Source organism: Zootoca vivipara, chromosome 1 (assembly GCF_963506605.1).
Source record: "Zootoca vivipara chromosome 1, rZooViv1.1, whole genome shotgun sequence".
Classification (NCBI taxonomy): Eukaryota; Metazoa; Chordata; class Lepidosauria; order Squamata; family Lacertidae; genus Zootoca; species Zootoca vivipara.
Genome location: NC_083276.1, coordinates 109,814,961 through 109,841,395, shown reverse-complemented (window position 1 = coordinate 109,841,395; position 26,435 = coordinate 109,814,961). Strand labels below are relative to the sequence as shown.

Here is a 26,435-nt window from a genome sequence, read left to right as displayed (position 1 = left end):
TTGTTCAGTTAATATTTTGTTTTATTTAACAATACTGCATATCCTTTATAATCACGTGATCCTTAATTATGTGTCTACAAATATAATAATAAAATGGAACATCTTATTTTGATAAACGGGCATGTCATCATTTGTAAGTTCTAACTAAAAGGTTCCTTTTTTTGCAGTTTACATACTGGAGAAATTTGCCTTTTGTAATATAATATAATGTATTTTGGCACACACTTTTTGTTCTGTATTTTAACATCATCATCACCATCATTATTGTTAGTGTATTTTGAGGCCTTATGTTGCATCTTAGTGGAGAAATTGTGCATAGTGATTTTTAAAAAAAATAAAAACCCTGCACCATCCCATTTTGCTGTGTTTTAATCTCTAACAATGCATGTAAGTAAGTCCAGTGGAATCCAGTAAGGCTTACTACCAGGTAGGTGGGATTAAGCACTTGCTTCCAAAGAATCCTCTGTATGGAGAGACACTCCTGATTTCACTTCTTTCAACCACAGATCAGAAGGCCACTAGTATTTAGGGGAAGGAGAGGCTAATTTGAAATAGAAGACCATAATAAAGCTGCTTAGCTTTCCTCATTCAAATTCATTCAGTGAGCATGAGATCAAGAAAGAAAGAGCTAGGATTCTTAGTCTTTCAAATTGCCTACCCTTGCCTTAGAGGAGGGTTCCTATTCTGGAGGTGTAATAGGACTAGATTATACAGCATCTAGGAGTCATTTGTCCCCTTTATGCAGTTATGAGACTGGGCAAGACAGATGTGATCCTACCTTTTTTGATAACTACGTTGTGGTTTGTAAACCAGAAATCAAAGCCCTAAAGAAGAACAAAACAAAAAAACAAAAAACACAGAAGATCTTCCCCTCCTGGAAGTTAGCATCCCATTTTCCAATCAAAAGACATCCATTTACTCTCTACTCAATTATTTTTGTGTTTTTTTTTTTACAAAAAGCATTTACATCTGCAAAAAGTCCTAACACCTGAGGTGCTTCTTGCTTGACATGTCATTCCAAATTCTGTGCATTTCCTCAGGTGATATCTGATGCACTGTGATAACGCGTCGGTATCTACATAGGCTGTAGGCCATCTTCCAGTGATTAAAGCCACTGTTTTGAAAAGGGTGGATGCCCAGCTTCCGCAGGCAGAGTCCCACGTATACATCTTCAAGATGAAGAAGTCTTGTGTGGAGGGAGGTTTTGTAAATCATCTCCGCTACATCCGCTGAAAAGATGTAGCCGGTGCCCGAGCAAAATGGCGGGTAGTTACTGTCAGGGTACAAGTCCCTGGGCATGTACCACTTGCTACGGACGTCTCTTATCGGGCCTCCGTTGATGACGTAGCCTGTGAAGTACCTCCGCCTTGGCTTGGTATTGGGTTTTAGCAATTTGTAAATGAGGTTGTCCATGTTCACGAAGATGTCGCTGTCCGTTTTCATGATGTACTTGGCTTTCGAACAAAACGTCGCCACCCACCTCATTCCCATCAACGTCTTCAGAGTCAGGTTGTGATAGGAGTCGATGAAATCCTCCACAATGATGTCATGGAAGATTTGACTTTCCTGCTCCACCATCTGATTTAACACGGGGTCTGTGTTTTTCCCCAGGAGAAAGAGAGTGGAAATCTTAATACCTTTGAAGTTGTTCTCGTCTCCCCACGTCTCCCGAATGGCTTGCCTGGCATCAAATTCTTTGTGTGTGGTGCTGATGAGAATGACCAGGAAGGGGGCATTCTTTTCGCACTTCTCCGGCTCGTTTATGAGGAAATCAAACGAGTGAGGATTGATTGGCCTAGTCCTTATATTGCCAAAGGAGACATTCTTTCTAGCTATTGAGATGGTGCGGAAACTTTTGTGGACTGTGTAGGACGAAGTGGGTCGTGTTATACTTAAGTACCATAGAGCACTTGCCCAGCAAACGACCGTCAAGACATACAAACAGGAGACTTTTGAAGCCATTGTTCCTGGAGCCTCTCCTATTCAGCAGAACAAGTGAATAGCCTCACTACCTCTGTCATCTCCACATCCCACAAGGGCCGCATGTTACTTTCCAAGCCGTAAAGTTCGACACAGAGAAGCAACTTGGAATGCATTCATGGAGCTCAGAGAAAAGGTTTAACGTCTTGAGGGGTGTTTCTTATCCTGTGTAGGTCCCATTCCTCGTGGCAACGTGTCATTTCTGAAAAACATGAACAGAAAATGATTTTTTTTGACGGGCTGGTTTATGTTGAAGTTAGGGTAATCTAGCAGTAAACCATTTGAAATGCTAAATGATACCAGTTCAAGGTGTTTTAAGGTTTTGTGCAGAGATAAATGAATGGTAACTATTATCAATAGGCTTAGTCACGACTGTAGGGAAGCAAATAAACCATCATTAACTTAACGTGGCAAAGCAATGCAGTTCACTTGGGTACTTTGATATTTTCAATATTGCCTTGCAATTATGGTAGCCCGTCTAAGATCTTCAGCAACAGGTCACAAATATCCATACTGATGTCTTTCTCTTACAACTAGTTTTGGCAACCCACCCCATAATGGGCTGACCTAACATTGATCTGAACCATATGAAAAGAACCCTTTTATTGTAGCACAAAATATCAGCTGCCTTCTGAAGTTCTGGCAGCCCCTCACTTACCCAGGGGTTGCGTTCTGAGGCATCGTAAGCATTGGAAATTGCGTATAATTGAAACCCTTTGAAAAATCCTGCAAACACCCACTCTGCCTTTTTAGTGATGTTTCACTGACAACTTTATGACATTTCCAGATCACTTCTGGGTTTGGTGCAATGCATGTGTACACGGTCATGCACATATTGTATGCGCATAAATAGGGGGCTTGCCTGTATTGCATATATTTATTATTTGTCCTTTCCTCAGAGTTCAAGGTGACAAACACTAAAATAATCAACACTGAATAAACATAAAAAGAAACAACAAGAACATGGTTCTGCGGTCTGAGAACTGATGATACCCAGTTACAAGCAATGCCTGGTCAAAGTATTTGGCCTAGGTTCTCCCCAAAAAACTTGGTGCAAACTGTACAGATAAGGGCTTCAATGGCATTAAAATACAGAGACCACTAAGCAGGGCACGTAAGGGAGGCCCCCTGTTAATTGTTTCTTGCCAGTTGTTTTCGAAGGTTCTTATTTTTAAACCTTTGCTTTCTCTGTTGCTTTTTTGCTTTATGGCTGCTTTACTGTATTGTTGTCAAAACCTGATTTTCAAACTCAGTTTCTGTTTTAACATATGTGACTTCCTGCCTTGCGCTCACTGAAGGATGACGGAGTAGAAGTGTTTGAAATAAAGGAATGAAGTACCATTTGCTACATTTGATTCTGGTGGTTCTGCTGTGGGGTACCTCAGGGCACTATTAAATGCTATTTAATATCTACCCGATATACGAAGCTGCTATAAAGAGCCAGTAGGAGATTTGGGGCAAGGTGCTATCCGTACACCGATGATGTTTAGCTCTATTTCTCCATTATATCTGAGTGAGGAGAGGCTGTCTGGGCCCTGGACTAGTGCCTGGTTGGGATGGTTTGAGGGGAAATAAGCTTAGCTTGAATCCTGGCAAGATGGAAGCGCTGTGGGGAGAGTGGTTCCTGTATCAAAAAATTGGACAATTGCCAGCCCCGAATGGGATTGGTACACAGTGCTTCTGGACCCCCCTTTTCTCAGTGGAGGCCTAGATAACCTCGGTGGCTAGAAGGACCTTTTACTAGCTGAACCTGGTAGGAAGCTACAAGAGTTCCTAGACTGGGATGCCATCATCGCAGTAGTTCAGACATTGGTGATTTTAATTCAGGCTTCCTTTGCACTTGCCCTGGAAACTGCCGTTAGTGCAGAATGCTGCAGTACAGTTGTTGACAACACAATCTCAGTCTGCAGCATCTTTCATAGTTTCGGTCATAAGGCCTCACTCAGTCCTGTATGGTCACATAGACTCCATTGCAAACAGCAGTGTGGTCATGCTACACTATGAGGTAAACTTCCAGATGTTTTGGGCAGAGGCTGTCAAGCTAAGGCTGAAAGGAGCTGTAGTCCAAAAACATCTGGAGTGTACCAGGTTGTCAAATGCAGTTGTAACACTTCATGAGTCTTAAGCCAAGGTTCCTGGTTCTAGCCAAGGTCTTTTTCTCTCGCCAGAGGAGAGAGTTGCTTGTCTCCCCCTCTGCTGTGCTTCAGCACTGCCACCATAGATGGGATGGCAGGGATCACGTGGCAACTGGAACCAATAGGGTTCCATCTACTTGTGTCTTCTGCTTAATGTTATGATTATTTGTTTTGAATTTTTACTGTACAATTTTTATTTTAGAAGCTGCTTTGGGTGTTGTGCTTGCGGCAGAAATGAGACAGATAAAACACAAGTGTTTGTTTTTAATTTTCAAAATGCAATAAATACTACTAAAGATTGCTGGTAATAAATTTATGTGGTACTTCAAATCCCCTACAGTTCAGATATATATATATATATATATATATATATATATATATATATATATATATATATATATTGGTTTGATGTGTTTGTTTTTATTTGAGTTGTTAAAAAAATGGAAAATTGGGGCTTATGCTTTCATGCATGCAAATTAAACAAAAAGGGACAATAAATATCTGCTTTTGTATAAAAAGCCACTCTTCTTTTTACACTGTGAAAAAGTTGTTGGTGCATTTTTATTTTTATTATTATGACAGAAACGAGATCTCTCTCTTGTGAAATACTAGAGGCTAGGGAATTACTTTGGAGAACTTTTAAACATTCTTAATGTTTAAAATTTCCCTTTATAGTAAAACAAGAGCCACTGCTGTAATGAATGGGGAAATATGATTCTCAACCCTATTTATCCTAGAACATAAGACTCTTCTTTATGGTTAATGCACTTACGATTTAGCTCAAGACATTTTGCTTTAAAGAGATTTGAAGGCCTTTCAGGAAACATTCAAAAACATTCTGAATAGAAATAAATCTGATTATATAGGATTATTATTTTTTAAACCGTTTGTTCTTTTTACTACTAAAGATACTTGCATAAAAATAGGATCATTGGCACTAAAAAAGAGTTTGGGAATTCCTTAGGCTTGTAGAAAACTTTGGAAAATCCAAAGTTTGGATCACTTTTTGGCTCCCCCCCTTAGTTTCCCCCTGAATACAAATTATAGTATCTCCCACAGAGGACAATGGAACCAGTTAACCATTGCTGCCTTATGTTAGACCCAAACCATATATGATTCCACCTAAGTTGGAAAATTAACCTTCTGCTGAACTTTTTCTCACTGAACTCATGGAGGCTTAAAGGTGTTTTAACACCTCTACATTTCCACTCAGATCTCCCAGGGTCCTCCTCAGTTCAACTAGACTGAACCATAGAATCATAGAATCATAGAGTTGGAAGAGGGCCATCCAGTCCAACCCCCTTGTGGATCCCACAAGGGCCATCCAGTCCAACCCCCTGCCAAACAGGAAACACCATCAAAGCATTCTTGACATATGCCTGTCAAGCCTCCGCTTAAAGACCTCCAAAGAAGGAGACTCCACCACACTCCTTGGCAGCAAATTCCACTGCCGAACAGCTCTTACTGTGAGGAAGTTCTTCCTAATGTTTAGGTGGAATCTTCTTTCTTGTAGTTTGAATCCATTGCTCCGTGTCCGGACCATGGACCTTCTACTCTACCACTGAGCTTATAACCCTTCGCTTATATATTTAGGTTAGCACACACACACACCAAGATACTGTGCCGTACTTTCAAAGTGGAATGTTTTTTTGAAATTTGTTCCAGAGGCATCTAACTCTTGCACTTCTCTCATCGCCTTTAAGAAATTGTTCCTCGGATTCCGTGTTGTGTGATAGGTTGCCCGTGATTACATTGAGCGTGGAAATTGCATCCTGGAGAGATTATAAACTGATGCAAATAACACATTTCACCTTCAGTTGCCATAACCACTGTGATTATTCCTCATCACGTATGTGCCATGCTCTTCTCAGCCAGCCTCCTTCCCTCTATTAAATCAACTATAGTGTTTTTCATTTGATGAAAACTCCACCACAGCAACAGACAGGGACTCCACCCCCATACGAGCTCTCGCCGCCTTTCTTTTTGGGGCAGGGAGGTCTTTCAATGCCATTTAATAAATTCTTCATTATCTCTGCAATAACGCTACTGACAATATTTGTCACCGGAGCCCGTTAAATTATTTCATAGTAATAGCCAGTTTTTCAAATTATCTGTTTCTCTGCTCCTCGTCTTAAGCCTGTTCTTTCCTGTAGCGTCCATAAAGATGCTTGTGGCATGGCAGCCTGGGCTGTGACTTTCAGAAGGGGTGACAATGGCCTTGGTGATATAGAAACCTCTTGACAGAGCAGTGCAGCTTTCAATTAATCTGTGTCAGGATGAGAGGAGCTAATACTAAAATGATGCCTCAAACATCTGAAAGCATACTTAGGATGTCCGGGGTGCTAGCTCACTGAACTGAATAATGAATCCGCCTCCTATAACTCAACAAGTTATCACGAGTGACAAACAATTTAAAACTTTGGCATTTGCTGGGCAAATTTCTAGGAGAGCTTTTGCGCTTACACGTCAGACTATCCACACAAAATTAACCAAGTATTTCTAGTGCCCTTCCCTCCAAGTTCAGTTCTCCACATTTCTTGTTTTAAGTCATCAAAAAAAAAATCATTAGCATTTTAGGGCTAGTTACCTGCGGCAATAATTTCAACAAATCCGAACTTCCTTCCGCTTGGCCATGCCATTTGTGCCATCTTATTAATTGTCATCTTAATAAATCACTCACTTTGGACCTTTATTCACTTACTATTTATAGGGGCACAGTAACTGTTTTGGGGTTGGTTTATTTATTTATTTATTGCATGCTGATGTCAGGGGACCACCAGGGGGCAGCGGAGAGTCCAGGAAGTGCAGGCAAGAGCTCCCTGTTGCAATGATAGCCCAAGATGGCAGTGTTTCAGAGCTGTCCGCAGAAGGCTGTACTGACCCTTGAGGATGCTGAGAGGGGAAGGTTCCCAGAGGGAAGCATTGGAGGGTCAGACCAAGAGCGCTCAGGAAGGGGAGGTGCCAGAGGAGACAGCACCAGCTCCTCAGATGGACAGTTCCAGTGGGGAGGGTTCTCCACCAGCCCCATCACCCCAACAGTGGAGGGGTGAAAAGAGGCGTGCAGAGAGGAGGTTTGCCATACCTAAGGCAGACACATTTTTCCTCTTTTAATCTCATATACTGCACACCCACGGGACGCGGGTGGCTCTGTGGGTTAAACCACAGAGCCTAGGGCTTGCCGATCAGAAGGTTGACGGTTTGAATCCCCGCGACAGGGTGAGCTCCCGTTGCTCAGTCCCAGCTCCTGCCAACCTAGCAGTTCGAAAGCACGTCAAAAGTCCAAGTAGATAAATAGGTCCCGCTCTGGCGGGAAGGTAAACGGCATTTCTGTGTGCTGATCTGGTTCGCCAGAAGCGGCTTTGTCATGCTGGCCACATTACCTGGAAGCTGTATGCCGGCTCCCTTGGCCAATAACGCGAGATGAGCGCCGCAACCCCAGAGTCGGTCACGACTGGACTTAATGGTCAGGGGTCCCTTTACCGCACACCCACATGGTTAGAATTCCTGAATGCTAGGCATCAAATACGAAAAACAAACAAACAAACAAACCCCAATAAAATGGCTCTCCACAATTGCAGACTCACAACTACAGCATTTACTGGCTGAAGGAACATGAGGGTATGTAAAGGTTGGGACTTAGGCTTTGGAACTTTTTCCAGCTTGCGCACAACTTGTCATTTGTGTGGAAAGTAAAACCCCACACTCGCTCTCTGATAACAGGGGCATGTGACCAAAGCTGCAGATACAATTTCACTCTTCAGAACATCACAACAGACAGCAGCCATACCACAATAACTGGTAAGTGCAGACAGGGCTTTCAAAAATGTAGGGTCAAAAATCAACTACAGATCCCCCAAGTGTCCCTATTTTCCAGGGACAGTCCCAGATTTTCAGAAGCCGTACTGGTTTCTGGTTTGATCCTGGAATGTCCTGCTTTTCCTTAGGACGATCCTATTTTCATCAGAGAAATGCTGAAGGGTATGCAACTATACCACTACAAATAACATATGCAGAAGGTCCCCTTGTTTGTAAAAATAAAATAAAAAGCGGCCAACACCACTTCTCCCAAGAGCAATGCCTCACTTCATGAATATTTTACTTAATTATTTTGAAACCTGAGGCAAACAACAACAACAACAACAACCACACCCATGATGTCCTTCCAAGCCACACCTAGGTGCTGGCTCCCTGCGGACCTGGGTGCCCGAGCACCCACAAAATTCCCCATGAAGGGGCCGGGCACCCACACATTTTGGTGCCTGGGCCACTTCATGGCACCCACAGGCCCAGGCACCCATAGTTGTAGGGCCAAGCTGGCACTCCTGAAGCTGCGTATTTAGTGCAACATATAGTTTGCATTGGAGCAAATACTAAAATAGGGTTGAGGGCCACACACCCACACACTTTCTGAATAAGCAGAAAATTGAGCACCCGGAAGAAATGTTTTGCATCTAAAACTCTGCCAGCATGGTTCCACTAGTGCAATGGGATTCTCCTTCCACTGTGAGCCCCCCAAATCTTCTTTTGAGGGTGCACAGGGACCTGGGGGGGGGGACAGGAAAAGAAGTTCTGCCGTGTGCATAAAAGTCCCTTATGCCGTTGGTCCTTTCTGGTTTAGGGCTAATGAATCTACTATACAGTATATAAAGAAACAGCAATCAGAAAACCATAATAGCTATTTTCATTATTAATAGAATTTCAGTTGTATTCAGCATGATGAATGCAACAATGGCAATGAATAGACGAATCAGACAATTTAATTTTTTTACCCATTAACTTCTCTTCTTTGAAAATAATTGATCATGGGAAATCATAATATTTCAATGCAGGTGTCATGGAGGGCATTTAATGACGTTAATTGGCTCTCTAGACTCGGGGACAATAGAAAAATCATGTACCGTTTTGAATATCATAATCGTCAGTGAATTCTGTTTGAAGCAACATACGTGACAAAATTGCTTAGAATAAAGGTCATCTGCACTGATCCTTTTCTACAGGAGACATCTTTGATTAAACTCTGTTCAATCAACAGACTCATATTCTAAAATATGTGATTAATCCATCATTTCACAACCCATTAAGATTTTCAGTCCAGACATTGTGCAGAAGGAACTGAACTCTTTGGCTTTTTACGAAAATGAAACATCTGAGTTTTAGATTTATAAAGGGGAAATTGGACAGCAATATGAATGTGCAGCAAGAATGTGTAATAATCTAAACAGGAAGGAAACCTGAAATTCTTCCTTTTTTGTAACAAAAAAGAGAGATTTTTTAAAACAAACTTTGCTTTTTAAAATAAATGATGTGTTATAGATGCAAACATTTTAAATGCCAATAGATACGAAGCAGCAAAATATTTCATAATGATTAAAATTGTGACGTGTAATTATAGCTTTTTATCAATATAATTCTGGAACCTACTGAAGATATACAACACAAGGTCTCTAAGCTTCCAGTTAGGTAAAGGTAAAGGTAAAGGGACCCCTGACCATTAGGTCCAGTCGTGACCGACTCTGGGGTTGCGCGCTCATCTCGCATTATTGGCCGAGGGAGCCGGCGTATAGCTTCCAGGTCATGTGGCCAGCATGACAAAGCCGCTTCTGGCAAACCAGAGTAGCACATGGAAACGCCGTTTACCTTCCCGCTGTAGCGGTTCCTATTTATCTACTTGCATTTTGACGTGCTTTCGAACTGCTAGGTTGGCAGGAGCTGGGACCAAGCAACGGGAGCTCACCCCGTCACAGGGATTCGAACCGCTGACCTTCTGGTCAGCAAGCCCTAGGCTCAGTGGTTTAACCACAGCGCCACCTGGGTCAAGCTTCCAGTTACCCACCACAAATAAAAACAGACATAAGCTATGCAGGGAACATGCTCATCACAACATGACTGAGTGCTCTCACTCCCTCCCATCCTAACTTCTAAATAAAATTTTAATATGCTGATTCCTACCTGGAAACAATTTCTAACCTGCAAACTTTCTTCCTTAATCATGAACATGAACTTACGGTACTCAGGCTGATTATATGTGTGAATCCTGCTTGCTGGTTTCCCTGTAGCAAATGTTCAGCCACTGTGTGAACAGAATGCTGGACTAGATGGGTCATTGGCCTGATCCTGCAGGATCTTCTTATGTGAGCTCTATATGCAGAAAGGTCCACCAGGCTTCACTCACTCCCCTGAGATGCACAACCTTTTCATCACTTTCCTGAAACTGTGATGGGGAGCAAACGGGCAACATTGACTCCAGTGAAAACATTGCACATTTGAGGCAACCTGAAAGTTTGCTTCTTTATTTGGCCTTTGTTCTGCCCTCTGTCACCTAAGGGTCCTCTTTCAAAAAAGAAAAGAGAATATGGTCAGCACAGAACAGTGATGGGGATCCTGTGAATCCCCCCAGATGCTGGAGTACTCCACCTCCCATCAGCACCAGCTAGCATGGCCGGTGGTCAAGGATGATGGGACCGGTAGTCCAACAACATCTGGAAGGCCACAGGGGTCCCCACTCCTGGCACAGAAGATCAGAAAACTTCAAAAACAGCAGGTAAAAAGATTGTTGTTGTTTTTAAAGCAGCTTGAAACGATTTAAAGGTTGGTAGAAAATAGAAATGGTCTTTTTGGCTGTTATGAAAATGACATCAAGGCCAGATGGGGAGAACATTCCTCAGGCTGGCTGTCACAAGATGGCTGCCATCTCCAGTTGCCATCTGCCTCACCTCAGGACATTCAGAGGAGAGTCTCTTGGAGTCTTCTGCCTCTTCAGTTCCAGCCATTTCCTGGTCCCAGACTGTTTCAGTTACACTCACCACAAGAGGGTGGTGGTAGGTGAAACACCTATATAGCTCACCCCCACTTTGAAATTGGCTGAGGGGAGGGCAGAGGCTTGGATTCTGTCCTCCTCCTCTCCTCCCATAAGCAGCTGACTGGCCATATGTAGGCCTGCATGCATTAGGTCCCAACATCTGGAGCAAGTTTCTCAGTTTGGGGAAATGTATGCATGGCACCCTTGTGTATGTAAGTTCTCACCTGTTGGATCAGGGCACATGTCTTTAAATTGTAAGCGTTTAAAATGTAAAGCGTAAAATAGAAGTTACCAAGGGGTCTAAGGAAGAAAGTGCTACATGAGTTTTTCTGTATCCTGTTTCCATAGCAGCAATATTAAAAAAAAGTCCTGCAAGCCACTCCAGAAAAAAGGTTCTTTTTTTTTCCAACAGAAAACTCCAAACCGTAATTCTCATTCATTGCAGAATTTTGTTCCTAGGTCTGTGTGCAGGAAATACGGTATGCTAGTTAAAAATGACATGCTTTAGGCAAAAATATGCATCTACTTAAATGCACAGCTGGCTGATTAACGAAATTTACAACCGCTGTCTGGGTAGCTGTTAAATCTAGGAACAGAAGACGGAAGCTAGGTTCAGTTGTGTTTAAGAGGAACAGCTATGCAAGAACGAGCTTGATGGGTCCACTTATTACTTTGAATGGGAAAGTTCTGACGTCTTTGTTAAGTTCTTATTGAAAATAAGGCAGAGCTGTTCACTTTGGTAGGCCTGGAGCAAGAGGCTGTTTGTTGATGTACAGCCCAACATGCAACTGCAGAGGAGCATGAAAGGAACCACAAGAACAAACTAAAGGGTGGAGTTTTAGCCACATTCTTCTTTTGAAAATCCAGTCCAAGAGAGGGAATTGCTCTGTAACTTTATGTGAAGATAAACAACCTGAGCGTTCTGACTCTTCCTCCACCCACTAGATACCACAGAGGCCATGACCCCTTGTGTTTAACCAGGGTGCTGCTACTAACCTAAATGCAACAACGAGAGGATTCAAACTTCTTGCTCAGTCTCTTATTTTTTTCCTCAGCATCATTAGAATCACCTCTAGTAGATGTTCTTGTGTTTTTATCTGAGGTGCATAAACCTCTGGAGTGCTGGAACCTTTGGTCAAACATGCTAGTCCAGACCTTGAATCTGTCTGTCTGTCTGTCTGTCTGTCTGTCTGTCTGTCTGTCTGTCTGTCTCTATCTATCTATCTATCTATCTATCTATCTATCTATCTATCTATCTATCTATCTATCATCTATCTATCTATCATCTATCTATCTATCTATCTATCTATCTATCTATCTATCTATCTATCTATCATCTATCTATCATCTTCCTTCCTTCCTTCGCTTCTGCATCATTTGGTTTATTGCAGTTGTTGCTCCCTGTTGAACAAACCCCCCTGGGTGATCCCATGTACTCCACCTTTCCATACTGCGATTTGTTTCTTCGGCAAGGTATGAAAGTGGGGTTTCTCCCCCACGTCCTCATTAGGCAGCCTGCACATTATACTTGCATTTTCTCCCCTGTCGCACTCCCGCTAGAGGAGCATGAGCCAGACAATCCCTGCATCCCAATCTAATTGGAGGTTTCAGAATATTCTGCCCGTAACCTTTTGGATCCCTAGTGGGATAAGGTAGGTGCAGTTGGGCTTAGTGCCTTTCCCCATACAAAGCAGTGTAACTATGGACTAATGGAACTGCAAGCTTCAACAGAAGAGGGATAAAATGTGTATACCAGGTATCTCTGAGCTTGCTTGTGCTGGAAAACAGGGAATTATGCAGAGTACAAAGCTTATAATAGGGAGGTGTTACCATTAATGCGGCAGAAAGGGAGGAGGAATTAAAGAACCTTTTAATGAGGGTGAAAGAGGAGAGCGCAAAATATGGTCTGAAGCTCAACATCAAAAAAACCAAGATCATGGCCACTGGTCCCATCACCTCCTGGCAAATAGAAGGGGAAGAAATGGTGGCAGTGAGAGATTTTACTTTCTTGGGCTCCTTGATCACTGCAGATGGTGACAGCAGTCACGAAATTAAAAGACGCCTGCTTCTTGGGAGTAAAGCAATGACAAACCTAGACAGCATCTTAAAAAGCAGAGACATCACCTTGCCGACAAAGGTCCGTATAGTTAAAGCTATGGTTTTCCCAGTAGTGATGTATGGAAGTGAGAGCTGGACCATAAAGAAGGCTGATCGCCGAAGAATTGATGCTTTTGAATTATGGTACTGGAGGAGACTCTTGAGAGTCCCATGGACTGCAAGAAGATCAAACCTATCCATTCTTAAGGAAATCAGCCCTGAGTGCTCACTGGAAGGACAGATCGTGAAGCTGAGGCTCCAATACTTTGGCCACCTCATGAGAAGAGAAGAATCCTTGGAAAAGACCTTGATGTTGGGAAAGATGGAGGGCACTAGGAGAAGGGGACGACAGAGGACGAGATGGTTGGACAGTGTTCTCGAAGCTACGAACATGAGTTTGACCAAACTGCGGGAGGCAGTGGAAGACAGGAGTGCCTGGCCTGCTATGGTCCATGGGGTCACGAAGAGTCGGACACGACTAAACGACTAAACAAGAACAACCATTAATGCTGTATTGTTTTAACACTCGATTGGGAGACTCACCCAGATGGGTAGGGTACAAATAATAAATTATAATTATAATTATAATTATATATTATTATTATTATTATTATTTATTATTAATAATGCCCTTTTCTTCTTCACCCACATACATACTCACTAAAGCGTATGTGTGAAACTCCCCCAAATTGGCCAAGGCTACCAACGAAGGCATGACTGCCCTGAGATTTGATCCCAGCACATTCAGCCCCAGCAACCATTCTTCCCCCTTCAGACCCAGCAACCACTTTTGGGTTTCCCCCAAATTCTTAGGATTTTCAAAGCGGGAAGCTACAAACTAATTTCAGACACTTGTATAAGGCTGTGATGCTTGGTGCTAACAAAGGCTGGAACTCTCCAGAACTCGGCTCCAGTACCTCTCAGGTGGGAACCATTTGCCACTCTAAGAGAACAAAGGAGGTGTTCATGGTGAGTTTCAGCACCTCTTTTTCTAGGAAAACAGCAGTGCCTAAAACTGGTGGGGTGGAAGGGCAGGGAGGCCAACAGGTGGCAGAGCCAGAGCCCATCACAGGCAGAATCAGCTAATCTCTTGTTTCACCCCCATCCTCCCCACTGCTATGTGCCAAAATGGCAACACTGAGACTAAAAAGGAGGATATGGAAAGTCTGTGCCAGCTGCTGGACTGGATGTAAGTACTGTAATAAGGCAGGAAGGCTAAGGACAGACTGTGGTTGGTGAGGAAATGCTCCATTTGATCTGACGGGTCAGCCTCCCCTGGTGTCAGGTGACTTGTGGTGGCAAAACTAGTCTTGGCTGGTCCTATCAGCTATGCACATTGAACCAAGAGAGACCTCACCACCAGCGATAGACTTACAGTGGGAACCCAATGTTAGCATGGAGCCACTTTGACTAACAACCTGTATTAATACATGCCATGATTCCCAGCAATGGGAATGTCCTCTAACGTAATCTGGTTCCCTTAGGATTCCATAAATGTCTTTTCTGAGCAGCAGTTGCTGACTTTACCTTTGGGTTGTTTTTTTAAAAGATTAAATCTGGTGGCAGCTCTATCCATTATTGAGCATTCATCCTGATTTGCTTGTGCAAGGTTTATGCAGAGGTTAGACTCTATCCAGTCTTTATTGAGTATCCATTCTGAATTGTTTGCAGGACAGTTATAGGTGAATAAGCATTTCTCCCACATTCATTCTGATCTGCTTGTGGGATGTTTATACATCTTTTCTTTAGGGCTTGCCCACACTTCTGCTTGTGCTGTCCTTAGAAATTGCAAGTCTGTACAATTTCCCACTTGATCTGCACTTTCTAGGCATGGGTCCAAGTTGTTTCCCCCTTGCCCCACTCCTTTCCAAAGGAAAATGCGCTCTTTAGCAATAGATAGGAACAAATGGCAATTTGGGGAAAACCTGGACTGCTGTATGCTCCAATTGAGTGCTAAAGAGTGGCTCCCCCTGGGGGAAAGCAATGGGAAAAGATGAAGTGTGGAGTTATTCAACCCAAACTTTTCAATGCATTTCCCCAACACTTCCCAAACCACCAAATGCTTTTTTTTTTTAATGGATTTGTTTTGCCAGGGAGGCAGAGCCCTTTGATTTGCTTCAAATGTGAAAACCTAAAGTTCTGGTAGGTGATGGAATCTCTCCCACGAAACAGTGGTGGTGCCACAGAGTCATGTAAGTTTGGACAACAAATGCTGTTTAATGGGGACAGCTCAGTTGGTAGAGCACGAGTCTCTTAACCTCAGGGTCGTGGGTTCAAGTCCCACGTTGGGCGGAAGATTCCTGCACTGCAGGGGCTTGGATGAGATGATCCCAATGGACCCTTTCCAACTCTATGATTCTAGGATTGTGATGCTACTCTTTGTGTTCAGGGTTTGTTTGCTGCCATTCTTGGTTTGGTAATTTGTGTTTCTAATGGTTGGATCGCTGTCGTCTTTATGTTTGCTTGTATATTCATAAGTCCCTTGGGGAATTACTTTCTCTGGAGAAAAGCAGGGAATCTTTATGTACTGGCCCATATTTTAATGGCCTAGGAAGGTGAGTAACAACTTTGATAGATGTCTTTTATCAATACAAATTTCTATTGTCTTTTATCTTCCAAGGCTTTTCAGTCCTTTGTGCCGGTGAGGAGAGTGCTCTTGCACTCAGTTCCTGCTTGTGGGCACCTGGTTGGAGAACAGGGATCTTACAGAGCTTGCTGGTTTTTGTTTTTTAACTCCACAGACTGCCTTTGTACTGTTCTCTTACATTACGGTGTCCTGGCGGTCTTGTTTTTTATTTTAATTTGTTTTACTGTTAATGCTAACTTCCTGTAAGCTGCTCTGGGAATTTGCCGAAAGAGGGGGGATAAATTAAATGGATGCATACATTACATCCGCGACAAGAGGGGGGGGTAACGATGCTGCCGTGTTGTGTCCACATTCAGAGCTGGTCCTTTAGAGAAGAGGCGCAGAGCTACCAATGCAATTTGCACCTCTCGCTTAATACTTTAATAGTGCCTTCCTTTGGGGGAAATGGCAAGGGCTTTAAAAATATTAGCTTGCCGAGCATCTCTGAGGCTGGCAGGAAAGTAATAAAATCTACTAGACCAAAATACCTTCCTAAGAGGTGGGGAAATTCAGCAGAGTGTTTTTCCTCGAGAGCCATTCTCGAGGAAATGTATCGAGGCAATACATTCATACTCCATTCTGGGATGGAGTAGCCTTTCCTGAGTAATTTACTAAGCTCTGAGGGCAGCCATGTACATCCGCTCAAACAGCAGTGGCTCGGCTATAATGATCTCAAACCTGGAGCTGCTCAGAAAGAAGCCCCCCCGTGCGAGGGCTCAACAGGGAGCCTCTTGAACTCTGAACATCTTACCTCCACTATTCTTTGGCCTCTTTCTGTCATGCCTAGGAAGCCTCCATCACGATTTCAATCTGAGAGCTGTCTTGGAACAAAAGGTCTGCCTACCCCTGTACCTCTTGTGTCCCTTGAACCTGTTCTTTCTAACTATTCATTTCTCTGACACGAAGAGCAGCCTGAGGCAAAAGCGACGCAATTCGGCAGAGCAGCTGCTAAAGCCAACTGGCATGGCAGTTCATTTTAGGCTGGGTGGCGTTGGGAGACATTATTCAGAGTAGCACTTCTGAGTTCAGGCAGAAAAGTGAATATGTGTTTGTTTGTGTGTGTGTGTGTGTGTGTGTGAGAGAGAGAGAGAGAGAGAGAGAGAGAGAGAGAGAGAGAGAGAGAGAGAGCACAATGGCTGTTTCATCCTGCACTTCCTGCATATTGGAGGAAATTTGTTGTTGTTTAGTCGTGTCCGACTCTTCGTGACCCCATGGACCAGAGCACGCCAGGCACTCCTGTTTTGCACTGCCTCCCGCAGTTTGGTCAAACTCATGTTCGTAGCTTCGAGAACATGAGGAAATATGAACAATACAATTACAGAAGGAAATGCACTCTCTCTTTCCACAGTGGGTGGGATTCAACGTTCCTGTTCTGCTACCACACAAGACTTTCACTCATGAAACAGAATTTTCCCCTAATATATACAATTTTGTACACACTGTTCGGCTGCAGAACTGCACTGCAAAATTCAGAGATGTGCCAAATCTGGTAGGATTAATGTGTTTTGCTTTGAAGATTGGTTTGAAAAGTGTGAATTCTCATTAAACGGCGAAGGAAAACAAAATTTGCCCCCACCCCTAACCCTGGGACCCTTTTGGTTTCTTTGTTTTGTTTGGGGTTTCCCCCCAAGAAAAAGTGGGGTAAGGTTGCTTTACATGAACAAATAATAATTTTCAGTGCGGTCTGTTGAATGTTACGATATGTCCCACATGTATGCTGACATTAAGCCTTTTCGCACTGTTGGAAATTGTGTGGGCCTGAATGTGGGTTAAGGCACTCATATACCATCCTTCTTCCAAACTTCACTTGTGTGTGTGTGTGTGCGTGTGCGCGTGCACGCACGCACGCACGCACGCACACACACACAGGATTGCAGTTTGTAAAATGAACATACTTTAAAGGGCATAATCCAAATCTCTTTTCACACATCTCCCTGGCACAAGTTTGAACAGTGTGTGTGTGTGTGGGAAAACTATTATGGCGTACCACCAACTCTCTGCTATGCTAAATGTTCAAGTGGTAGTGCTCTTTGGTCTCACTAAATATATACGATGCGTAATAAAACATCTAGAACTGGGCAATGTAGCCTGTTGCTGTAACCAAGCCGATTATGCAAACCCATTCTCGTTGGAAGAGAAGTCTAGGTTAGAATCATAGAGTTGGAAGGGCCCTCGAGGGTCATCTAGTCCAACCCCTGCAATGCAAGAATCACAACTAAAGCACCCATGACAGATGGCCACCCAACCTCTGCTTAAAAACCTCCCACAAAGGAGAGTCCACAACCTCCCAAGGGAGTGCATTTAGGATAGCACAATTGGCTGGTATCTAGACACATATAAAAAACTGAAAATGCGTAAAAAAACGTTTTGAAAAATATATTAAATTTGCCATAAACTCACCATCGTCATCTAGTGTCACATTTGTATAATGCACGCAAAACATTAAATTTGCAGATGCATAGCTGATTAGCTGGTTACTCAGGCATCCCCAAACTGCGGCCCTCCAGATGTTTTGGCCTACAACTCCCATGATCCCTAGCTAACAGGACCAGTGGTTGGGGAAGATGGGAATTGTAGTCCAAAACATCTGGAGGGCCAAAGTTTGGGGATGCCTGGGTTAGCTGGTTAGAGTGTGCTGCTGATAATGCCAAGGTTGCAGGTTTGGTCCCTGAAAGGGATGGCTGAATATTCTTGCATTGCAGGGGTTTGGATTAGATGATTCCCGGGGTCCCTTCCAGCATGACCATTCTATTATTCCATTCCACTGTCAAACAACTACTATTTTCTTTTCCTATATGATACCTTCTTTTCTGATCCTGTACAATCAACAAGAATGTTTCTTGTTGGATTTGAATTGCCAAAAAGGTCTGCTGTTCTGCTAAAATAACAGGATTGCCCTATTCCAGTTCCTGGAGGAAAGTTGGCAAGTAATACAAAAGCAAGAGCTGGAGAGCCTTATGCAGCTGCCATGGTGTGACAAATCGAAGCACTTTTGAAAACGTTTATTCCTACCCGGCTGGCAAAGAGTTAACCCACCTACAGCCTGACTGACATAGAATTCTGATGGGGGCGGGACTGTGCCCAGTTCAAAAGGAGGGAGTGTCGGTTTGGTCAGTTAGGAGGGAGAGGGAGGAGGGTGTGGTGGCTTGTATGAAGAAAGTGAAGAGGCTAGGAAAACTTAAAGTTAAATGTTTGACTGAGTTTTTTTCTTTGTACAACTGGAACAAGGCAAATAAATACATGACACGTTAAAGAAACACTTATGCTTTTAACACAATAAAACTTCATCTCTGTTTTTGCCAGAAAGGTCCGTCTTTATTTTTCCAGCGAGGTACCAGGACTCACAACCGTGGTGGCTCAAGAGAGGGCAAAACTCACCTCAGGCAGGGAGGTGGCAGTTTGTGTCCTGAAGTTACACGGAGGAGGCTTAGAAGGGTAACCTGAGGTGCCAAGAAGTTGCCAGAGTGCATAGGGCAAACTTTTACAGTGGGGAATCAAACTGAGGGAGACCCTTTACTGTAGGCAAGAGGTTATTCCATCGGACAGCCTAGAGTTTCTTAAGGTACCAGGTCACGCAAGCTGGAAGGCTCTCCTTACTAAGAAACCCATTAGTAAAAGGGGTTTATTTTTGAGGCGGCAGGAGAAGAGGGTGGGTGTTTTCCCCTCTGGATTCCTGTGTCGCAGTGATAGTAAGAGAGAGTGGGACACTGGTCGTCACACATGGCTATTAAGGTTACCAGCTGGCTTGGATGTGAACCCCAATAACTCAGAACGTGGTGGCAATGTTACCTAAGCTTTGACAGCTACAACTAGAATGTGCCAGGTAAACTGATGGAAGAAAGTGTGGTGAGCAGCCTGCCATCCTCCATAGCAGATTAAGTAAAGAACAGAATAGTTGTGCTCTGCTTGATTTTATTTTGTGTACCTCTTTTGAAGTTTGGGCATCCTTTCAACCCTATGCGCAGAGAGGTCGGTGAACATGCCAAATGGTGCCTGGCAATGGTGCGGGTGAGGCAAGCATCACAATCCTGCTCCCTTCTCCACTCCCTCTTACCTGAGCAAATATGATACTCCAGCATTCATTTCCTTCTTTCTCTCTGTTCCCCAAAATGCAATTTCTAGCATTCCGTATTTTTTTGTTGTAAACAAATATATATTTTCCCATTTGTGGCAGTGCAGTGCCTATGCACTTTGTAGGAACACACCATCTGCCACTTTGTTTAACATCCAGGGAGGCAGGACAAGAGCGAGTGAGTTCACAGCACAGAAAGAAAAGTAAAAGGAGCTTATTTTTATTTTCTATGTTCAGCGGTGGGAGCGATTCCATAGCCACTCAGGAAGAGTCATGTAAGTGCCAATTGCAATCTTCTTATATAAGCTGCTAATTTAGTTCTTTTGAAACAGTTGCACATCTTGGAACATTGGAGTTTTGTAACTAGATCACAACTCTACTTCCACCCACTCAGAAAACAATGTTTGTGTGGTTGCTTTGTGGTTGTTGTTTTAAGCAGAAGCTATGCAAAGGTTTGCTTCTTCCTAGAAAAGAAAAGCCCTACCTTTTTTGCTATGCGATGATTGGCCTCATAGTTGGTTTTGTGCTAATCCCTAAAGCAATAGAACATATGACCATTAGGGCTGACCTGGAAAAAGCACAGTGACCAAAAAGCACAGTTCCTTTCAACAGTGGGCGGTACTATGAGGACAGAGATGAAGATAATGAGGATCTGATTGGCTGAGATGACCCATGTGACTCGGCCAATGCAGGAAGTGTTGCCTTACAGTGACATCATATTCAATATTTGAACTGAGGTCATTTAGTGGAAGAGAGCAAAGCTCTGTGAAAGACTAAATGGCACGAAATGGAGAAATAGAATGAAAGACAACTCAAAGGAGGCAACATTCTCAGAAGTAAGGGAGTTTCTAGGAGACATCTCATCGAAAACGCAGCTTTTGCCCTGAAGCCCAAACAGATGTCCACCTAGTACTGACTGGAACAATGGGCTAAACCAAGGTTCTCTTGCACTAGACTTTGAAATAGTCTTTTGGGTGTTAGCACTGACATACCCTCCAACATGTTGAGTCCCAAAATCGGGACACAATGTCTTTGTGACTTGTATGAGATCAGAAAGCCCAAAAGACACACTTTTTTCAGGGCTATGCTCTCATGGTGCCCCCAAACACACATTTTAGGGTGCCATGTGAGATCACAATCCTGAAAAAGCAGGGTATTCCCCCCCCCCGGGCAACATCTCAGCACAAAATCACATGAGATCAATGACCAAAATGACCACCGTGCTCTCATGGGAAAAAACAGGATGTTCCAATTTTTTCCAGAACACTTGTGGGTTATGCATTTAGCCCTAGCACGTGTGGTATAGAAATGCCTTCAGTCATGTGCTTTCCACAGCCTTGGAGTTAGAGGACCAGGCTTCTTGGCCAAAGCATGCGTACATCTGGCACTTTGAGCTCTCACGCTTTCTAAAGCAACTGGAACACCCTGATGGCTGAGGGCTGGATCTAGAAGAGGCTCGACCACCGCATGACCCCTCTGTTGCCCACAAGGACAAGAATATGGTGAGAAGCGGAATTAGACTGGGATTCACATCTTTCACCAATTTGCGGAGGATGACTGTTGGAAGTGGAAAGCCCCTTGTACTTGTGGAGGCTTCCTGTGCATTTTGGAACCCCAATCTTCTGCGGTTCTAAAATGTGTGGGGAGCCTCCATTAAGTATGAAAAGGTCCTTGCTTCAGGCCTCTACCCTCTAGCCCATGGAGGGCTGATAAAAGGACAAAGAGGACATGCTGGAAGGAGAGGGACTTGGCAGCATATCTCTGCATACATATTGCTTAATACAGGGTTCTCCAGAGGCTCTTTTATGCGGCCCCCGGGGACCCCCGCTGCCCGCTCATACCTTTAGAATCCCGGTAGCAGAAAGCAACAACCTTTGGCTCAGGACGGAGCGAGCAGAATAATTTGGTCTGCCTTCTCAATGGCCAAGTGAAAAGAAAAGGAGAAAAGTACAATGCAACCAATTGTTAAAGAAAACCGCTCCTAGGGCAGCACGAAGCTGTACTCAGCAGTCCTGCCTAGATGTGATTCTCAGGGGTTCAGTAGCTCTTGTTCTGAAAGGGCTTGAGGAAAATGTACTTGAAAAGTTATTAATGCTCCTCCAAATGGCTACTCAGCCACACAAAGTTTTCTCCTGCAATGTCATACTGTAAATCAAATATAACATGAGAAGCTAAGCTGTATTGGGAAGAAAACGTGCCTGATGAAGATCCAGGACTACTTTTTTTTCCCTAGCAGAGAAAGGAAACATGGCACACACAAAACTTACAAAGGTCGGGTACCTGCCCCCCCCCCCTCTGCCGAGCAGTGGCAAGAACTCACTGGGTTTCTGGCACTCATCCAGGGTCTGTATACTTTGGAGAATGGAAGACACAGCGGAGACTGTTGTGGCTTTACGATATATGCATGGAGCGAGTCCAGATCTTACAGCATGGTCCTTTCAAGAGGGGGTTGTATCCCCACAGAAGCACAGCCATGGAGCCCAAGGCATCTCTCCTAGCCAGCCTGCAGCCAACCTCCCCAAATATGGATCCCAGACCTTCTTCCTTCTTCTTCCCAGCAACCTTTGTTTGAAATTCCCCTTTCTTGCCACCTCAAACACCCACCCACCACATTGGTAACATCTGACTCCCGGCCTAGGCCAAAGGATTCTCCGATGGCCCATTAAAACCTTTTGTCATGTTAATAGTTTTGCTCTTCACTAAACCAGCCAGTCTGGTTTGCATAAGCCAGCCCAGGGATTCCTCTGCAGCTGGTATTTCTCCCTTCACATCCCAAATAATCAGAATCCTAGCATTTATTAATTTATAGAGAATCTATAACAATATAATACTCACAGAATAGATTTAACCACAAAAGATTTTCACGGTAAAGAAAAGAAAGGTTTAAGGTTGACCATGTGGTCCAGTAGGCAGACTGTCAAGTGTGAACTTTGGACAATGGTTTCAAGTTTCATTTGAGTGGCCTGGGGCAAGTGGCTGATTCTGCTTCATTTATTTATAAAAAATGTGATTGGCATCTTACTCTGGAGAGCTGTTGTGAAAATGCTAAAGCAGATGAGGGTAGCCAATGGGTCCCAAACCCTTGGTGAGTTGCGGTCTTCCCTTGCATGCGAGACAGGTTGTTGTTTGTTTATTACGGTCATAGACCAGCTCAGTGCGAGACAGGTTCTGGCAGATTGAGCAGATGAGACCAATAGTGGGTCAAACTGTCAAGAAGGCAGTTTCTGCGTGTTCCTCCCATCATTCCTCTGCATCCAACAATTCTATGACATATTCCTGGTTGGAACTGGAGTCCAACAGCATCTAGGCAGGTTCAGAAGGTCAGACAAGACATTTCTTTCAGGGAAGGCAATCAATCACACAAATCAGCCATCAGACTACAAAGAAAGGACCTGCCTTTAATTAGCATTAGGAACCCTTCTAATAACTAAACATTAAAACTTGTCATATATTGTTGGCAGACATCTCGACTGGCAATTGGACTTGTTGCATTTTATAGATTAGCCTTGTATATAAATAACTGGCAGATATCGCAGGTGGCAGATGGCTCGATTGTTTTCATAATGCTGCCCTCTTAAAACCATGTTGTGTGTAATGATACCTTTGGTTTCCCCACAAAAAAGTCAGTCCCCCTGCAGAGCTCTGGAGTATATATGAGCCCAGCAATCGAGAAATAATGCTGAATAGTAATCCCTGGCAAGTGTGAAAGAAAACCCGCCAGACAAATTCAGACAAGTAACATTTATCTCTGTGTGCTGTGACCCGCTGTGAGCAAGAAAGCAGCCGTCCACTCAGGACGCTGCGTAGGCAGTTCTTTGAAATGGAAGAATGCTTGTATCCAGCACTCAGAGGTAGCATGTGCCTCCTCACACTAGATTTGGAACTGTGCACACAGCACCAACATGATTGACTCAATTTCCCTTCCCATCAGTGAATCAGGTTGGACTCACTTTTTCCTCTGATTCAGGTGATCATCGCCAGCAGAGCGGGCAGCACCACATAGCCGTGAGGCTGAGAAATGCAGCCAGAAACCCATATACAGTGGTACCTGGGGTTACAGACGCATCAGGTTACAGACTCCGCTAAGCCAGAAATAGTACCTCGGGTTAAGAACTTTGCTTCAGGATGAGAACAGAAACCGCGTGGCGGCAGCGGGAGGCCCCATTAGCTAAAGTGGTACCTCAGGTTAAGAACAGGTTCGGGTTAAGAATGGACCTCCAGAACAAATTAAGTTCTTAACCCGAGGTACCACTGTATACGGTATATACGGCCCAGTATACCTGAAAGAGCCTCCCCACCCCCATCGTTCAGCCCAGACACTGAGGTCCAGCTCCGAGGGCCTTCTGGCAGTTCCCTCCCTGTGATAAGTGAGGTTACAGGGAACCCGGCAGAGGGCCTTCTCAGTAGTGGCACCCGCCCTGTGGAATGCGCTCCCATCAGATGTCAAGGAAATAAGCAACTATCTGTCTAAAAATGTTTGTTTTATCGTGTTTTTTATATTCTATTGGGTGCCACCCAGAGTGGCTGGGGAAACCCAGCCAGATGCATGGGGCATAAATTAATTATATTTATTTATTTAATAATAATAACGACAACACAAAGGCAGATCACTTTTGCATTGCCCATATTTCTGAACCATGGGGCTCAATTTGCTTTGGAAAGCACGATGGCTAACGGTGCGCCATCATTTAATTTGTGGGAGGAGGGAACCAACTGCAGCTTCTACACAGCATCCTGAAAGCAAATTTCCTGAAGAGGGACTTGGGTTTATCTGTCAGTCTCTTTACTGGAGAAGCTAAATAGATGTGTATGCAAAGTGTCATTGGCATTCCACAGTGGAGATGAAGGGTGTGTGTGTGTGTGTGGGGATCCATTCTATTCTTAGGAACAGTGGCTTAATCAGAAGCAACTGTATTCTCTTTAAAAGGCACATGTCAATATGTGGCATGCGCACCGTGGAAAAATAATTTCACAAATTAAACAGTACTCAAGGAGAAAAACGAAACGCCCCTCCCCCCCCCAACGAACCCTCCAAAGCCTTCCAGGCCTGAAGCCCATATCTATAATGAATGGAGGCAGAAAGGTAGCACCAGATATGCAAATTATAATACATTGATTTAATATAGTTATGGGTTTGAATCCAGAGCAGCTGAGCCTCCAAAAAACACAAGGGAAAACAAAACAGAAACACAGGCTGAATGTGGGATACAATTAACTCTTGGTTGACCATGCTCCAAATGGATGCGGCTTCTTTTTTGCTTCCCCCCCCCCTCGAGGCGCTTGTGTATTTGAGAAGAACAGACGCAAGCCACAATATTCCAAGGCTGAAAAAGGAGAGGGGCCCTCCTGTGCAGGAGTGGGTGGGACAAGAGGCAGAGTCTGGCAGCTTAGTGTGTGATGTGGTGGGGGACAGAGGCAGGGCCAACATGGGTCAGAGGCAAATGCGCTCTTCATTTGTTGGATTTTTTTACCTGGAAGCTGGGTTCTCCTTGTTGGGAAATTCCATTCCCCCTTTAGTGCAGACATGGAATGGTTGCGTGCCACATGTCTGTTTACATACCAGCACAGATTGCTGGGAACTTCCGTTTGTGTATAGCTTTAGCTTTTGGAGACTCTCTCTGAGGAGACGAAGGAGAGACATGTTTTCTTAACAAATCTGCTTGTTATTATGCTTTCACAGGCCTCCTCAAGCAGCTTCTGTTCGCGTAGCGGCTCTGCTAATATGGTGTACTCAGACTTTTGAAGTCTGTCTGGGTCGCTGGTTTATGTCACACCAGAGATCGGGGGATTGTCCAGCATGTCGGCTGGAAGGGCATGATCCAGCTGGGGGCTTGCCAGCTGGCCTCTCGACCCCCTCTGGATGCTGACACTCCACCCCTCCACAGGGCTCTGAATATTATGGCTTGGAGCAGGGGTCAGCAAACTTTTTCAGCAGGGGGTCGGTCCACTGTCCCTCAGAGCTTGTGGGGGGCCGGCTGCGCTGGCTAAGGCCCATTTTTTAAAAATATGAATGAATTCCTATGCCCCACAAATAACCCAGAGATGCATTTTAAATAAAAGGACACATTCTACTCATGTAAAACATGCTGATTCCTGGACCGTCCACGGGGCAGATTTAGAAGGCGATTGGGCCGCATCCAGCCCCCGGGCCTTAGTTTGGGAACCCCTGGCTTAGCGGGATATGAAATTGTCTGTTGTTATATAATGCTACTAATGAATGTTTTTGCACACAATTACCGTATTTTCCATGTATAACACGCCCCATGTATAAGACAACCCCCCTTTTTTTGGGACCACAACAAAAAAACAGGAGGGGTGGGAAATTGCCCAAAGTTGTTGAGCTTTTTTTGGGCGGGGGCACAGATCCCCAGGGCCAACAATCATCTGCACGTCTCGCCGCCAAAAGACCACCTGCCCACTAAACACAACCATAGCCAATTGCACACACACCTCGTCGCTGCTGTAAACCAAACGCCCAATTGCCGCAGCTGCAGCCAATCGTCAACAGGCCTTGCCGCAGCAAACAATCACACACCCAATCACCGCTGCTAATCTCCTGCTGGTGGCTGCCACAATCGCCTGTCCGCCCTCTGCTATCTGTGTATAAGACAGCCTGCAATTTTTGCCTATTATTTCTAAGGAAAAAATATTGTCTTATACACGGACAAATGGGGTAAATAGTGAGTGTTTATATATCTGGTGTCAGCCACTGGGTGTGGCAGAAGG

General features: G+C 44.1%; 1 protein-coding gene across 1 annotated transcript in view; it reads right to left on the bottom strand.

Annotated features, from left to right (window-relative positions):
- Positions 1-348: 348 nt before the first annotated feature.
- B3GALT1 (beta-1,3-galactosyltransferase 1) overlaps positions 349-26,435 on the bottom strand; it is a 332,633-nt gene continuing 306,546 nt past the window's right edge. Inside the window, exon 5 of the mRNA XM_035133074.2 lies at positions 349-2,182. Within this exon, the coding sequence (XP_034988965.1) occupies positions 982-1,962 (981 nt within the window). The 5' untranslated portion in view covers positions 1,963-2,182 and the 3' untranslated portion in view covers positions 349-981. The remainder of the gene's footprint in view (positions 2,183-26,435) is intronic.